Source organism: Neodiprion lecontei, chromosome 5 (assembly GCF_021901455.1).
Source record: "Neodiprion lecontei isolate iyNeoLeco1 chromosome 5, iyNeoLeco1.1, whole genome shotgun sequence".
Lineage (NCBI taxonomy): Eukaryota > Metazoa > Arthropoda > Insecta > Hymenoptera > Diprionidae > Neodiprion > Neodiprion lecontei.
The window spans coordinates 728,521-746,623 of NC_060264.1; the positions used below are offsets into that span (position 1 = coordinate 728,521).

Genomic DNA, 18,103 nt, shown 5'->3' on the forward strand with positions numbered 1-18,103 from the left:
AATAATTGTGATGGTTAATAATAGTTATTAGATCGCTCCACATATGAATAATAGTTATTGTGTGTCTCGTACGATAAACTAGTCGACTTGGATGATACAATAGATCGTGACTTTTAACCCTGTAATGACCATTGTTATACACGGTTATCTATAAAATTACCGCCTGACCGATATCAGCGATATCGTTCGTTTCAAATTATCGCACTCTATTGAACTGCTATTTCCGACCAAATAGAAAAAAAAATCAGCGGTCATTAAATGACTTGAAGATTACTGAAAATCGCCGACGTAATAATATTCCCATTCCTGAATTGACAAAAAAATTGCCATTCTCATACACCAACAACATACGCATTATATGTATGTACAAATAATTGGCGTCGAATAGAATATTTTACCTGCGGTTGAAAAAATACGCTCTTTTTACGTGTGATACGTCCAACGTGTTGCTTTCCGCAAGTTAAGCTTACGTACGGCAAAATAGGAAAAAAAAAAAAAAAAACGGCAATTTTATTCCTTTTCCGTTATTTGTAATGTAGAAATTTTATACACCGTTACATTAAAATTTCTAAACCGATGCAATATTGGCAATATTATACGCAATTCCTTTAAAACCTTGTCGCTCGTTTCGAAAAAAATTTCAACGCGTAATCGATAGCGAATTTTCCTCACCGTCGAACAATTCTTCAGCCTCAAGGGCGCCACTTTGGCCTCTCGGACACAAACGACGCGAATTCATTTTTTGTGACATTATTTTCATCCCCTCTGTTGATAAATTTGACTGTAAATTTTCGTCCTCAAGAGACACGATTCGTAATACTTTTTTTTTTTTTTTATCTTCTTAACCCCGCATACAATAAAATTTCACACATGACCCAATTTTCAGATTATTTTCTTTCAGTTTTATTATATTTTTTATAACGTATCAGGGCTGCCCGTGTACTACCCCGGAAGCGGAAGTGACGGTGTGGGCCGCGCGTATTCGGAGGCGACGATGCAACACGTTCAACAAAATCTCCAGCGTAAGAAATGTATGGGAATCTCGTACACATATTATATAATATGATACGATATATTCTCTGCATAGTTTTCTTTTCACCTATTCATAATATACGTAAAATATTATTTCCATACGTAATCAGCTTTGATCGGTCGATCCCAAACATTGTATGTTAATAAACTATTGTACCTCGTGGCAAGCGATCGATGCATTAACATCGCGTTGAAACGTCGGTAAAATTCATCAATCCCCCCATATTATTATTATTCATTTATATGAGCGAACCGTCAAATCGCACATCGCGCATTTTTCGTCAAACCGGAACAAACACGAAAATACGAAAAGCTTGCCTCGGCACAATTTGTACAAATAATTCTCCGCGGGCCCGGTGTTATACCGCTTTTATTCGCAAATATCCATTGAGTAACGATAATAATAATAATAACAACAGCAGTGATAACAGCGGTAACGATAATACCATTTTTTTCATTATTCGGCGTATGAACTAGGTTGTTGATTTTTTATATGTTTTTTCTCATTTTTTTTTTTACTTTTTTCCTCGATATTTCTCCGGTTCGTTGCATTTATCGTCTTCGTTTTACCGCAACACGATGTTGAAAAAATTGTCGAGTGGTTATCGAATTGAATATAAAAAAAAAAAACTACCCAAAGTTTGTTCATTAAATGTGTTTCCAAACCGATTGAACCAAACTAATGCATAACTTTTGAATACTCGTATACTGCAAACGCATGGGTTGAATCTTGAAGCAAGAAAAAAATGGCAAACAATTTGTTTAAGCGATCGTGCGATATTTGACGCAATTATTTTTAACAGCGTTGCGTCGGTTTTATTTTAGTTTTTTTTCTCTTTTTTTTTCTCTTCGGATATAGCGATAATTACGGATGCATAAAAATTCCGAAAGCAACACTTTGGAAACGAAACAACTTGCGGATCTTGAAGAGATGAAAAAAAAGTTTTCGAATCAATCTTCACACCCCTAAAACTATATCGATCGTTACAACGATTATTGTGCGTATTGCGATAACCTGCGAGTCAACCCTGCATTATACATTCGTGTAAATTACACAAAGCTATTATATTAATCTGCGTAGAACAGTTGCATCATTTGAATTTTCTGTTTCAGTGGATCTGACCAACGGGCAGTTAACACCCAACAACAATACGCCGCTACTTACGCAAGCGCTTTCTGGTACGTCAAGTTATGAATTAAAGTTCAATTACCTTGAATCATTACATTAAATATCATCTCGCAGACAAAAAGGAAATGTTCTATGGTGGATATCGATAACGAATGAAATATTGTTAAAATTACAAGATAATCTGTCGTACAAGTATAATAATTATTTACGAGTTTAATTATACTTGTCGATATTAATTTCTTTTCATTACTTCGACATTGCGTGTGTTCGTTTACTTTATTACTGCTCGTCGGACAAACGACAAAGATTGACATCGATTTATTGTTGCAGCAAAAAAACATTTCTTAGTTATTTTTAATTTACTATAGCGAAGAAGAATGTTAAGACATTCTAGATTGTCTGGTTACAATTACGAAACATGTTTGATTTTCGGTTAAGATGAATGTTTTTTTTTTTTTTTAAAGTTCAGGACTTTTGTTGAACAAAAAACTTTGCCTTCGTTTTTTGCAATTTCAATACAAAATATGGTATTAATAACGTTCGTAAGGTACGAACATCTCTCGACGTGTACAAGAATTTAATAGAAAATACTACGAATAGTAAACGAAAGCTCGGATACCGTTCCGTTATTTCAAACCGGTTCAAAGTAAAGAATTGATAAAAGAACGTGATTTTCGTGCTCGGTGTCACGAGTCTAAAAAAAACATGAGCCGTTATCTTGCGGCGGGAAATTTAAATTCGTATGTAATGTATTTTTTTTTTTTTTTTCAACCCCCTTTTACCAATCTCGGGGGATAAGTCTCGTCTCCGATTATTATTCCCTGTATAAAAGGGCGGGTAAAAAACACTCGGCGAAATTATATCGGTACACGGCGTGTCGGGTTACGGAGGAAGTAAAAAGTTTTTGAGCCGGGTCCGAATCGCCGTATATGTATATATATATTGAGGGGAGGAAAAGGCGACGTCGTCTCTCCCATCTTCGGCGCCTCGATCCTCCTCATCCTCCTCATCCTCCTCATCCTCAGCCCAGTTTTCTTTTCCCCGCCGTCCGCAATCTCCTCTCAAATAAATCAAACTTTTGAATCGCGCACCATCCCCTTTTCCACCCCATCCGCAATGGCTGCAGCAGCGGCAGCGGCGGCACGATGCCCGGGAGAAAAGTTTCTAACAGTTCGCCATTGTCGAGAGTTTAAAAGCTGAATAGGTTTTAGATTGTCTGTTGCGCCAACTTCCTTTGTCGTCGGCCGTATTCCTCCCCCTTCCAACCACCTTCGGTCGTGTCTTGACTCGCTAGTCGACCTAACCCCGTTTCGATAATAACTTTGCGAAAATCCCGGGCTTTGCCCCGCGGAACCCTTTTTTACTCCCCTCCTTGACTTACGTTTCATTTTTTCTTCTTCTTCTTCTTCTTCGAAATTTACAATTTTATTTCTTTTTGTTAATATGTTATTACTTTGGCCTCATTTTTACTACGTAATGTCTCTGCGATAAATAATAAATCTGGTTATATGTTTTACTGTTCTTTTTTCATTACGATTATTCTTACTACATTTTCTTCCATATGTTCTATATATAATAATTTTATGTTTGCGCGATGATAAGACGATGTTCAATCTTTGCTTGTCCGAAGAAATGTATTAAACTATAAAGAAACAGATTCGAAGTTGCCTTTTTCATACTATCAACAACTATTTTTGTAACAACAAATCTATACCCGTTTTAGTACATACTTTTACAGTACATAAGTGTAAGAGACGTGTATATGTATTAGGTTTTCTCAGTGAATTGGTCAATGTTACATAAAAAGGATTTGTTAAATTTTACCGAATATGTCGAAGAAATAATGTTTCTTCGAGACCGAACAAAAATCGTCGGTCACAACGATCATTTGTCTTATCAAGTGAAACAAACCTCTTTTTTTTTTTTCTTGGCTCGAGAAAATATTTTATATTCGACGTATTTGATCGGGATGTTTCGTGAATTGAATACATTTTTTTTGCAATTTCTTGCCGGTGGGTTAAAAATTGTTTTGGGGTAATGACGACGATCGTTGATAATCGCGTTGCAATCTCTTGAAAGTTGAAAACGAATCGCGCACGCGCGAGTTTTATCGGCTCTTCGCGCAGGCTGGCCATCCCGAGTTTCAGCCGTCAAACTCTCTCTGCCGGCGATGTGGTTCGTACGAATTTTCGAGGTTAGAATCTCAAATAATTGAGCTGCCGACTCGGAAAGGTTTGGGAAGCATTTGTTGCATGCTTATGCTCTTTGAAAATTCAAACGTACACGTTTTGTTGCGTACGTTGGCTCGCCTGCGTCGCAGACAAGAATGTATCGCTGCGGGAAAATTTCGCCGAGCAACGAGACCGAATTATTTGGCGCATGCGCGGTTGATTTTCAAGTTTCAAGAGATCGTCCCGGTAGATGTATGTATGTATATACATATTGAATCAATCGGTTAAAAATTTCCGCCGCTTAACTGACTTCACGAAGGATTTGTTCCAGTGATGAACAACTACCAGGCGGCAGCGCAGGCCGGATTTCCGCCGGCGTCGCCGCACGGAGCCGCGGGTCACGGGGGACCTCAAAACCGCTCCTTCCCGGCCGCAAATTCGCCAGGACCGATCGACATGTACAGTTCGAGCGCGGCGGCCGCGGCCGCGGCCGCAGCGGCGGACAGCGCGGTGGCCAGCTACGTTCAGGCCGCGGCGAGCCCGCAACCGCCGACGACCGCGTTTCCCGCAATCGCGGTCTCCCGCGCCCCGCTCAACTACAGCCCCGTAAGTCTGCCACCTCCCTCGAAAAAATCCACCAACACCTGTACCCAATCACGTACACGGAAACGCAAACAAACTTGCCTGCATTGCGATTTTAACGATTGTCGATTCGTCTCGTTTCTCTCTCTTTTTTTAATTTCTTTTTTTTTTTTTTTCCTTTCTTCTCGCGATTTTTGCAAATATTCAATTTGCAAAACTTGATTCGCAGAGATCGATCATTCGAAATTCGATTTCCCGAAGTTGAGAGGAACCGCAAGCGAAATTCTAGCCTTACGACGTGTGTACAGAGTGATTCGATTGAAACTACGAGAATGGGAGGAGCTCGGTTGGTGAATTTAGGGCCCTACCCCTCGGACAGGGGTTTGTATGTTTATACAAATTTCACTCTTCTTCGTTGGAAGACAATTTTGAAAATAGCGAAGATTTTGCCGGAATTGTTTTTCTACGTGGGACATCATTTCTTATTCAAAAGCATGTACGAAAATAAATCAACGTATCTAGAATTTCACTCGCGAGTCCGCTTGATTAGTGACACGCAATTTGCAGAAATTATCTTGCAACGTTTTATGATTCGAAATTCTATTGACTGAACTTGATTTGCTAATTTCAATACTCAAAGTTTAATCCGCGTAACTTGGTTTGCAATATCTAGTTATGCACTAAATTTTATTCGCATAATTCGGTTTGCAAGATTGGATTTTCCGAACTTGATTCCTTGGGCTCGATCACCGAAAGTTTGATTTCCAGAAGTTAATTAGCGATATTCAATTTCCAGAAATTAATTTGCAAGGTTTGATGTTTCGAAATTGAATTTCCTGAACTTGACTCGCGAATCTCGGTACACAAAGTTTGATCCGCGGAATTTAATTCTTAAAGTTGAACGTGGGAAATTTCATTCGTGGTACTTAATGCGCAAAGTTTCACACCCAGAACTCGATTTTTGAAAACTTTACCTGCAGAGTTTGAAAATCGAAAAATTGATTGGCAAAACTAGATATTGCAAATCGTGTAAAAACAAAAATGTTCAACTCGTGGATCTTGATAAGTTGAATACTACAAAAAATTAACTAATTTCGCAACTTGATTTGCAAATCTCAATGAAAAATCGGATTTTCGCATTCAGACGTTACACTTTTTTCATTACTCAGCACACACGTAATCGTACACCTTAATTAAACGTATATCACTCTCTAACCGAACAGGGTGGCCGAAAAAAAATCGACGTTGATTGAAACCTGACCAATTTACTTCGAATCTTTTTGATCCTGTTAAAATGTTACGCACACTTTTAAAAGAATCCCTGAAAATCGTCTTTTTATATAATACAGAAATACCCGTGTGCCTGAATCTTATTTCCTTCACCCTGTTCGTCTTATCGCAATATTCAGCAGCAGTTGACAAATCGCTGCACAGCACATTGCCGATTGTTCCCAGAGCATGATAATTAATAACCGAACAATCGACAAAGTGCAAGCGAACATATCCAAGGCGGCGGAAACACGTGCTCTTTCGACGAATCACGCCATATGTAGCAGTAGACGTATATTAACTACGTCTGAGAATAATGGAGGGGAAAATAAAAAATCCGACAAGTCTGGAAAGCGCACGAATTTCCGATTGCTTTTCACCATATATCTCTCAGAGCTTTGCGTGCCCTGCACTAAACTCTGTAATCCATCAAGCTTCTTCCCGATGTATACATATGTACATATTGTATAATTACAAGAAGTTCAACTACTCGGTGGTGCTTTTTTCCTTCTGTCAAAGGATGCAAAGTAATGATTTGAAAAATTCGATCGATCGATCGATCGATCGTATTATGAGAATTCGCAAATCCGAGAAGACTAGTTTGAAATTTGGCGTACAAGGGGGAATTTTTATTTTCAAAAACGTTGAACGAGTGAATGACCAACGTTCGCAACAAAAAAAAATGTCAGCCAAGATTTAGAAATTTATTTGAATTTCGAGTGGTGCAGAGTTTACTGTGAACAGCTGCCGCGTTAAAGCCTCGATGAAATATGGTTTACATGTGTTGTGTATGATACCATTCAGGGTGGTCCTTAAAATGGTCATTTTTGAATTCCGACCGGCGTGTCCCCCAAAATCGGCTCCGGATAATTCAAAAATAATTCCCTTATTTTTTCACATCTTTATCTCGACTCAACTCAACAAAATTCAAAATGGCGAATCCAGTATGGTGGAGCGACGTCCAAAAAGTCGTTTGATTTCGATAAAACTCGGTACTCGGGGGTTTCTGAGACTGCTGATTACGAGTTTGAACTCGAAATTACGAAATGAAAAAGGGTGGATCCTATATGGCAATGTAAAGTGTATTTTCGGGTTTTGGATCCGCCATTTGACTTTTACAAATTTTGAGTTCAGATTCGTAATCAGCGACCCGCAAAACCTTGCTCTACCAAATTTTATCCAAGCCCGTTGAGTAGGTTTGACGTGAAAATTTATAAAATTTAAAATATCGGGGAATTATTTTTAAATTATACGGAGTCGATTTTTCAGGGCGCGTCGATCAAAATTTTCAAATGATCGTTTTAAGGGCAACTCTAAATTATACATGGTGTACATACAGAGTGAATTCCTAACGACTGCACGGTCCGTCATCCGGCAAAATTTAATGCGCATGCGCTACGATTCGAGAGCGACTGTTTGCCAGGGTTACCAACCGTCTTAAATCTAACCTCAAAAATTTTGACAGTCGTCGCTGGAAGATGTAACCAAAACCGAAAACTGTAAAAACTTTTCAGGTCGCATTCGTGAAAATTTATGAGGTTCGTTTTAGCAAACGACGGACCAATCGGTCTAGTCGTTAGAAATTCGCTCTGTACGTACAGTAAATAATAACCTATATATACATACGACACTCCAATGATACAGAGACATATGTAACAGAGTATAGAGATAATTAGCTTGATGTTATAATTAATAGGATTGATGGTGCAACTTTATTTAATTTGTATAACCTTTTTTTGAAACAATTTTTTTTTTTATTTTATTTTTCTACCGGCAATTTCCTAGATGATGTTTACCGCAGTTTTAGAATCGCCACTTTGGTAGCGCTCACAGCAGCCGGCCACATTGTTGTGCCCCGAAGTTTCGAGGGTAAAATTACACCGCGGTATAAATACGGGCATAAAGTTGATCGCACGACGCTTTTTACGTGAATTACAACGCGGGGGATATAATTGTGGGAAAGAAAATACTCGGGTTGGTAGAGTCGACGTGGTTCTGACGTGTGGGAAAACGCTGATGGGAAATTGTTTCCTCTGTTTGCAGGGTCCTCTGATACCAGCGGCGTTCACTAACGGCTACCATTGAGCCTTGTTAAGACCTAACAACAGGTGTGTATTATACCGGTCTCATTTTTCTTTATCCCGATCCCTCCCGACTGTCGACCAAGAGCGAGAGGAGAATAAAAAACAACGACAGCAACGATAAATCGACTCCGATCCTCTGGCGATGGCCACGAAGCTTAGAGTGGCGATCGATGCATCGGTTGATCGAACGCGACTCGATTCATACCGGTGATAATTGATCGATTGATCCGTGAAACCAAAATTTCGTTAATTTCAGTACGCGGTCCTAACAGCGGAAAAGTTATTTCGCGATTTACAATTTCGTTTGAAATATTCTTCGATTCCAGGTGGGAGTATTGATTTGTAGGTATTTCGCTTGTTGCATCGAATAGGTATCTTGGTAAGGGAGACAACGATAATGATTGATACTGCATCGCGTCGTTCGTGGGAGTAAAAAACAAAAACCGTTTTGCGGGGGGAAAAAAATCGAGTCGGTCGATTAATCGAGTTTGATAAATAATAATCGATTATACTCGATTAATCGGGAAGAAACAATCGATTATTTTTGGTCACTTTGATCCTCCTCGATTCTTTCCATTTATCTCCACCTCTTGTTTTCCTCGATTTTAAAAATTTTTCTTTTATCGTTTAAAAAAATTAACCGAATTAAGACAATTGGCTGGCCAAAAATCGACAACTATGATTAGTCGATATCGTTACCGTATTGTCGTAATTCAAGTATTTACCGCGTATATTGATTTGTAAATCGAATCACGCGTGTCAGAGTATTTGCTTAAATCCGACTGTCCGAACTCTCCCGATTAACAATAAATAATTTTTAACGCAGCATACCTTGCCTGGCGTCGATTACTTCCCCATAAAATCCATATTGCGGTGAATTATTTTGATCGTCCGAGTTGCGCGCGCGCGAGATAAATTTAAATAATTATAATTAACCGTGTTGTTTGATATTTCGCAGGATGGAAGAGAGGGCAGAATTCGGCAGCACGGTCGACTAACGGCTAGATTACAACAACGGGGACAAACGTATATTATTATAAAAAATATCATCACATACACAAGAGAGCATTAATAAATATTATATAAAGACAAGCGAACAAAGAAACGAGAAGAAAAAGAAAAATGAGTAATAAAAATTAAATACATATATAATATAAATAACACACCTAGACGATTGCGCGATACGTTGAATTATATTACACACACACCCACACATATATATATATTTGAACACGCGATCGATTAATGTATTTAATGAGAATTTCGAGTCGTGAACCGTGGATAACACAAAGCCTTTAGGATATATGAGCGCGAATTGTGGCGACGGGTGCGTAAAGAAATTGGAACAAGCTAAAGAGAGAAATAAAAAAATTTAAATAAGTAAAAAAATAAATAAATAAAAACGCCGGATTAACGCGTGTACGTGGAAAAAAGGTTGGAAGGAACGGAGAGGAGGATACGGTAAAATAAATAATTTAAACGAAAGGGAAATGCTTGCCGGGAATAATAAAGGTAATTAAAAATGTTAACAACAAGAGATCCGTTCGCCGAATAGAAAATATATATACATATATATACATATATATATATACACACTGACTACGCTAATTGTAAACGAAAAATGCGGTTCTTGAAAACGAGAAAAAATATCGAGAAGAAAATTACAAAAAAATGAACGTAGCGTGTCTTATATCTGTATATGTATATATGTATACATATATTATATATATACACGTGTACGTGTATGAAGAAACTACAAATACGGCATGAGCAAATAATACGTTGACACACCTACACCGAAAGAGGAGCGACGGGGGCGGGGAGGGGGATAGAACTTGGTTCAAAGTAGTAAAGGGAAGAAGAAACAAAAAAAAAAGAAAACGATCGATCAAATGACACGCCAATTATGGACGTAACAAAGAGAAAAAAAAAAAAAAAAAAAAACGAACCAATTTAAAGGAAACGGAAAAGAAAGATGGAGGTAAAAAAGAACAACGCGAAAAAAAAAAAATCACGAAAACCGATCCAAATTACGATCGAATATATATATATCCATGTCATCCGGATACACGATACACACACACACACATATATGTGTATATATATGTATATATGTATATATACATGCATATATATATATATGTATACGAACACTCGTAAAAAATGTACGCACACGTGTACGGAAACATACGCGGGCATGTGTGACTACGTTATTTACAGCCGAAGCGATTATATTGGTGCCAGCCCGTTCTCCGACATTGAATAATAAAATAATGAAATAATAATAATAATTAAATAATAATAATAATAATAATAATAGTTGTAGTTATGATAATAACAACAACAATAATAATAATAATAATAATAATAATAATGATAATGATAATGATATTACAAATATATAATATAATATAATTATTGAATTAATTCAATTAATATTACTATATTGAATTGCTAAATATATTATTATTATTAATAATGGTCAAGTATACATATATATGTATATATATATATACTTAATATATAAATATATATATAAATATATAGTTGACAACGTACATAATTCTTAACATTTAAGAGCAAAGAGAGGATTAAGAGAGAGAAGAAATACACCAACATGATTAACACACCTTACAAAAGTATAACCTGTACGAATACCACTTAATATGTATATATATGTATGCATGTATAGGCGGTATAGACAACGTACGATGACTAGATCAGCTCCATATCGTCATCCAAGTATCACGGCGTTCCGGGTAAAGAATTTACCGATTGCACGATTATTTTCCGTTCTCTTATTCCTCCGCGGTTACACGATTTCATCGTTCTCTCTCGTCTTCTATTTCCTTTCGTCGTTTTCCCTCTTTTCTTTGCAGGACACACTTTTTTCCACATCCAACGCATTAGGGCGATAAATGAGAATGATATTACGAGAACAATACAGGTATCTATACATATACATACATATATATATATATACATATATACGTTCACGATGCATCTATATACATGTTATGTACATACATACATACATACGCATGTATACATATTTATGTATACGTATATGATAATGTAGATAAGAAATTTGCAAATTTAACGAAATATCTGAGGTATTAATAATTGGCTGATTGATATGCGCGTGTTTAATAAGAGAAGGAAGATGGTAGGGTAAATAAATATAAAACATACAACAAACACATACCAACGTAACCGATAACTTAAAAACAATGGCATACTCAATTGAGCATATAAACATATACGTAACCGCAAGCCGTTATATTATTATTATTGCTATTATTATTATTATTATTATTATTATTATTATTATTATTATTATTATTATTATTATTATTATTATTATTATTATTATTATTATTATATACATACACGTACCTATTCACCCAATAACGGAGAGGTAAACTATAAATTGAAATGTATCATAATAATTAACATCCCTTGTATGAATTATGTAATAATACTTAAACGCGAATCGTTCGTCCTGTAATGATAGAAAGAAAAAAAAAAAAAAAAACACAATAAGAAAACGTAATGGGATAACGGATGAAAGATTATACATACATGATGCATATGTACAGAGATCGAGAAGCGAACGTGCGTATATAAAATGTGTTCACCTGTTTCAATTTCTTCATTGCGAGTCTCTTTTTTTCTTTTCTCCACGCGGTTCACAATCCTTTCGAGGTTTAAATTCGGAAGGTACGGTAGGAAGAGGAGTGTGGGTAAATAAGGAAGAAGGGTAAATAAAAAAAGGAAAAAACTCGGGAAGGCGGGGGGGGGGGAAGGAATCGGAGCGGCTGGAAATGATATCGGGAGTGAAAATTACAAATTTCCAGCGGTAATTGTTAATTGTACTAATATATATATATATATATATATATATATATATATATATATATATATATATATATACACACATGTAAAGTGAGGAAAGAAAAAATTATTCAATTTCACAACTTCTCCTTGCTTAATATCTACACGAATAACGGTAATAATAATTATAAAAAAAAAAAGTAAAGAAATAACAATAACAATAATAGTAATAATTAACAGTTGAATCTATAACTTCTGAATCTTGTCACGTAAGGTTATTATTACATTATATATATAGCTTATGACAGGTTTGCCGAGATGCAAAGAAGAAGAAAATAAAAAAAAAAAGAAACTGAAAGAAAATGCAAAAACCCAGCGACAAGAAACCAATCGTTCGGCCAATTGTTTTAACGTGACGCTTAAAAAGCATACTCGAAAAATGATTGGCCGGTCATGTGTTGACGTTGTAGTAAACATCGTCGTTATTATTTTTGTTATCGTTATTATTATATTACGATTATTATTTTTATTAAAACCATTATTATTATTATTGTTGTTATTATGATCATCATTATTATTATTGTTGTTGTTATTATTATTATTATTATTATCATCATCGTCGTCGTCGAGTTTTTGAAATAAATTTAACGCAAGATTATTACAGGAACGAATGTTGAACGTATATTGATTATAACGCGATTACGGTTATATTTATGTATTATATTTATATTGAAAACTTGTATTCAAGAACAGGGTAAATTTATTGTAAATTTCAAATTATTATACTTATATTATACGCGTTGGTAAATCGCTACCATTTTGTTTTCTTACTTTCCGCATCTAACTCGTGGAAATACATTGTGTGTGTGTATATATATGCATATGCATATGCATGCGTAACAACGTACATGTATATATATATATATACATACATACATGTATATTCTTATATAAATGTATATGAATAAAAGTACGAGAAGTCAATTTTTATCAACATATAGCAATATATTGTAATACGATATAAATGTATATTATACACATGTGTATTATCGTAAATCAATTGGAGGGGGGAGAAAAAATTAATTTTTTTGTATAACCATTACAATTCACATGCCCGCCCGAGATATATCGATAAACTAAAATCATCGTTCGTTGTTGCTTCGTTTTTTTTTTTTTCTTTTTCTTTTTCAACTCGAAATTTCACGACAAACACTGTTAAACCTGGTATTTGCGTGCCGAAACAAAATGGTAGCCATTAACGCTGAAATTTTCCAACAAAAACGTGTGTAAGAAAGCATTCTTACCAACATTCGAGAAACAATGGGTTTACGTACAATCGGACAAAATACGGTGTCAAAAAATGGGAATAGGATGAAACGAAGCAAAAATAAGAAGAAAAATCTTTCGTAACAAGCATTAAAGGAACTGTAGAAAACGGCCACGAACAGTAGTTTTTATTTATTTCATTTTCTTTTCTGTTTCTTCAAAATCAGAAGCAAAGGTGCGTGAAATATTGAAAAATTAGGGGAATACTTAGCAAGAGCGGAAAAATTTATTTATTAGATAATTGTAAAATATGACTCATTCGTTAATTTATCACCGCGCGTCATTTTCATCGACAACCACGTTGTTCACGATACGTGTAATAATTCTTTTTTATTTACTTATCATCGCGTTCCAACGTCGAAAGCGAGCAAGGATGAAAGAAAAAAAATAAAATAAATATACCATCCACCCCCCACCACCGTTCCTTACCAAAAAATATTACAACTCCCCCATCTTCTCGAAATTGCACAGGGAAGAAGAATCGGCGATAAAAAAAATAAATAAATAAACAAAACAAAACCCCGACACGATATAAAAAAAAAAAAAAAACCATTATGTACAACGGCTATTATACACGATCAATTATTAAAATGAGACGCACGAAATGAGAAGAGAAGAAGAATAAATAATACGAAAAACGAAAAGACAAAATATGAATATAAAATACCTAATATGTAATATTTACATGTGTATATATATATATATGCATGTATGTGCATGTATATATATATGTATACACACATTATAAATATATTATATTATATACAGTCAACGCGCGTTAACGTAATGATATTATGTATAAACAAACTATATTGATTATGATTATATTATACATATGTACGACAAAGTAAGGTTAAGAAATGAGAATGATAAATATTATATTACGTCTATAAATGTATACCCCTGCATATATGTATATGTACATAGATATACTTATTATTATTATTGTTGTTGTCGTTGTTGTTGTTGTTGTTGTTGTTGTTGTTGGTTTTTAATAGTTATAAAAATAGTGATAATATTAACATCAATGACAATGATAATACGTCATGATTATCAAGCGCAGAGTAACGATCGCGTGGCGATGATCCTCGATTTGTTGCAATTTGCAGACGCTGCGTCGCGTTAATTCAATTATTATAACGTAGAAGAGGCGCGGTTGGCCGCGAAGAAAAAAAAAGACAAAAAGGAAAAACGAAAATGAAATAAGATCGCCGCCATTTCGTATAATCATCATGTTTTAGCGAGATGAACTTTTGAGAAGCGACGAGATTAAGTTTAATAAAAAAAAAAACAAAACAATGGTAATAATAACAATAACAATAATAACAATAATAACAATAATGAAAATAATTATTACAATAATCATAATTATTAATAATAATGTAATAACGATAAGAATAATAATAATAATAATAATAATGATAATGATAATAATGACATTAATACTAAAATTACACACATATGTATATATTATAGCCGATATATGCGTATAAACATATACAATAGACATAAAATACACGTACGATACAATATTATTATTATTATATGAATAATTAAAAGAAAATGCAAAAAAAAAACAAAAAACGAAACAAAAAAAAAATCGAAAAAAAAAGTTGACCGATAAAGAATAAGATGTGAAAGGAGGGTGCAAAAAAAAAACAAACAAACATATTACTATACTTATATATTACTATAATAATATACTATAAATATATATACGTAAACTTATAAATAATAATGATTAACAACAACAACAACAACAAGATTAATAATAACAATAATAATAATAACAATAATAATAATAATAATAATGATCGTAATAATTATAACAAGAACAAGAACAACAACAACAACAACAACAACAATGATGAGGATAATGATAGTGATAAATGATAAATGATAAATGAATACGTGTAATTATATTATATCGCGTTCGTTAAATCGTGCTATATACACTGTATTACCGTATGCATACGTGTGAGAAGTAAGGAGAGATGAAAAGAAAGTCGAAGATTTACATCCGCGTAATTGTGGGACGAGAATATGAATTTTTCGAACGCGGAGAAGGCGAGACGAATTCCGAAAAGGCGAAGATAATTGAGAATGCAAGCAAGGCGATAGCGGCAAGGGGGGAATGAACAAACGTTAAATAACATTGCACGCAAAGCTAGATAAAACGAATAAGAAGCCACGTTTAGATACCTATTGTAGCTTTTAGTGTCTGTAGGATGAAGAGCGGCGTAACTTTACATTGTTATACATGCATATATAGATAGGTATGTGTATACACACACGAAGGACACCAAGTACCATTTGTTTCTAATTGTTTGTTGATGTTTTCTTTTTTTTTTTATTTTTACTTCTTTTTCCAAAAGTCCGACAGACATCGCCACGATTCGTCTGCTTTAATTGTCGGACGATAGATACGTGGGGCGTATAAATAATATCACAGTCGGGTTATGAAATAAATCCTTTGTACTCGAATACTTACCCAATTTACATTTTCTTCTTTACGTTGTATCGATAAAATATATACACATACATGTATGTATAATTGATTATACAATATAATACACGTAATATATATATATATATATATATATTTCTGTTTTCTAAGCAATATATATGTATAATAATTTTTTATAGTCCTCGTAACGAGTTGCGTAAGTATAAACACGCGCTGTGCCGATCGACTGATTGATTGATTGATCGATTTATTTACGTACCGTGGAAAATAAACAGATCCGTAAGGAAAAGAAAAGCAACTTACGCAAACAAAAAAATAATTTACAATTAAAAAACATTACTCTCACATATATATATCCGTAAAGGCTTTGATAAATTTTGATCCCGAATCATCGATGATCGTCAATCGGTTGACAAACCAGCGTTAATTCGTCCGCGAGAGCTGCAACATGCAATAATTATAATAAAATGAAAAGAAAATTAAAAATTATCGTGATAACGCCGATCATACGTACGTGCGTAATGCGCGTCGTTTTTATTTTTTATTTCTTTTTCATTTCCAAGGGGGCAGCGGGGGGGGATACCCTACATTTGTCTCTCTCATTTAACGAAGACGAAAAAGCGAGAAAAAAAACAAAAGAATTACAAAAGAAAAAATACGAAACGTAACTTGATAGAAAAAGATAAATAAATAAACAAAAATAAAAAACAAAGAACCGCAAATTTCACCATTTCGAAACGAGTCAATGAAAATCTTCGGCAATAAAATTGAACGGGTATAATTGTACGTAAAAAAAAAAAAAAAAAAAAAACAAAAAAAATAAAAATAAAAAGTGTGGTACATGTGTAGATATCGCGTTGAATATAATAATTCAAAGTATATGTATACATTCATTATATATAAATGATACTAAATTATTGGAAGAATTGATTATACCCGCGGAGTGATATCAATTATTATTATTATTATTATTATTATCATTATTATTATTGTTATTATTATATTTATCGTTATTATTATTATTGCTATTATTACTATTGTTGTTGTTATTATTGTTGTCCATTGTTATTATCGCTATTATCTTTACATTTTTTCTTTTTTTTTTTTTTTTTTTTTTTTTCCACCGAATATAAGCAATAAAGGTAAGAAAAAAGAAAAAACACACACGTAGACACACATACATGTATACGTATAAAATACAGTGACAGAAACGGAGGACAAGAGCGTGCAGGAAATATTTCTTTTGCTTGACGTGTACGATAAACGTGATGGAAATTCGGATAATGTAGTACGGCTTGTAAACGTACGTATTATATATATATTATATCAGGCAGAGGCGAATAGATGTAGCAGAGATGAAAATCGGCGATTAAGAGGTGGGATTATGAATATATTAGGAGTGGAAGGAAGTGAGAATAACGAAGAGAAAAAAAAAGTTTGGAGATTTCGAGAAATTGTTGTAAAAAGAGAGAGAGAGAAATCGCGGGTGTTATTAAAGATATACCTGTAATGTAATTGCGGGAGGTTTGTCGCGACGATATTACAATTGCATTCGCACGATGCGAATACCTGCGATATATGTATAAAAGAAAAGCGGAGCGGCGGCAGCGTATTATATAATATAATATATTGGAACTTGGGAGTCGACGAGGAACGAAATTTATTGCCGCATTGTACACTGAGTAGTTAGATAGGAAATTTTTGGAAAATTTTTTGAATATACGAATTTTAAGATGTTCCAACGCGATCGCGATGATACCGTAACACGTAAAACCTTATTGAAATCACGGGACGCGTTCGGGTTTCTACATTAACTGCGTAATGTTACATTTATACATATGTATAATACATTATATTATTATTACTATTATTACTGTATACGTACCTATTATACATATATAAATTTACGCGTTCATTTCCGTTCCGCGTGTGTTTTACAATAATTAAAAACTACGCTGTTGTCATTGTTACTATCATTATTATCATTATTATTACTTACTATTAATTATTAATCGTAATTCGTTGAATAATATTCTTTAATCACCAAAGTATCGTATTAATTCTACGTACCGACAAACAACTTACAAAAACTTCAAATACGACGCGTTATATATGTCAGCCTCTACGAGTTGATGTTACCTCAACGTTGACCATCCGGTAATAGAATATTATAAGTAATAATCATTACTGACCGTCTGAAATTTTTTTT

The 18,103-nt window shown here is 34.3% G+C and overlaps 1 protein-coding gene across 15 annotated transcripts in view; it reads left to right on the top strand.

The window, feature by feature from the left end:
- LOC107222160 (RNA-binding protein Musashi homolog Rbp6) overlaps nucleotides 1-10,559 on the top strand; it is a 411,438-nt gene extending 400,879 nt beyond the window's left edge. For 4 of the 15 annotated variants that reach the window (XM_015661405.2, XM_015661400.2, XM_046740436.1 and 1 more), the window contains 5 exons: nucleotides 930-1,031; nucleotides 2,146-2,211; nucleotides 4,652-4,938; nucleotides 8,227-8,291; nucleotides 9,226-10,559. In XM_015661405.2, coding sequence (XP_015516891.2) covers nucleotides 930-1,031; nucleotides 2,146-2,211; nucleotides 4,652-4,938; nucleotides 8,227-8,268 — 497 coding nt within the window. In that variant the 3' untranslated portion in view covers nucleotides 8,269-8,291; nucleotides 9,226-10,559. Of the gene's footprint in view, nucleotides 1-929; nucleotides 1,032-2,145; nucleotides 2,212-4,651; nucleotides 4,939-7,968; nucleotides 8,158-8,226; nucleotides 8,292-9,225 lie in introns of all 15 variants that reach the window. The other 11 variants (XM_046740439.1, XM_015661404.2, XM_015661408.2 and 8 more) reach the window with 7 other exon arrangements.
- The last annotated feature ends 7,544 nt before the right edge of the window (nucleotides 10,560-18,103 follow it).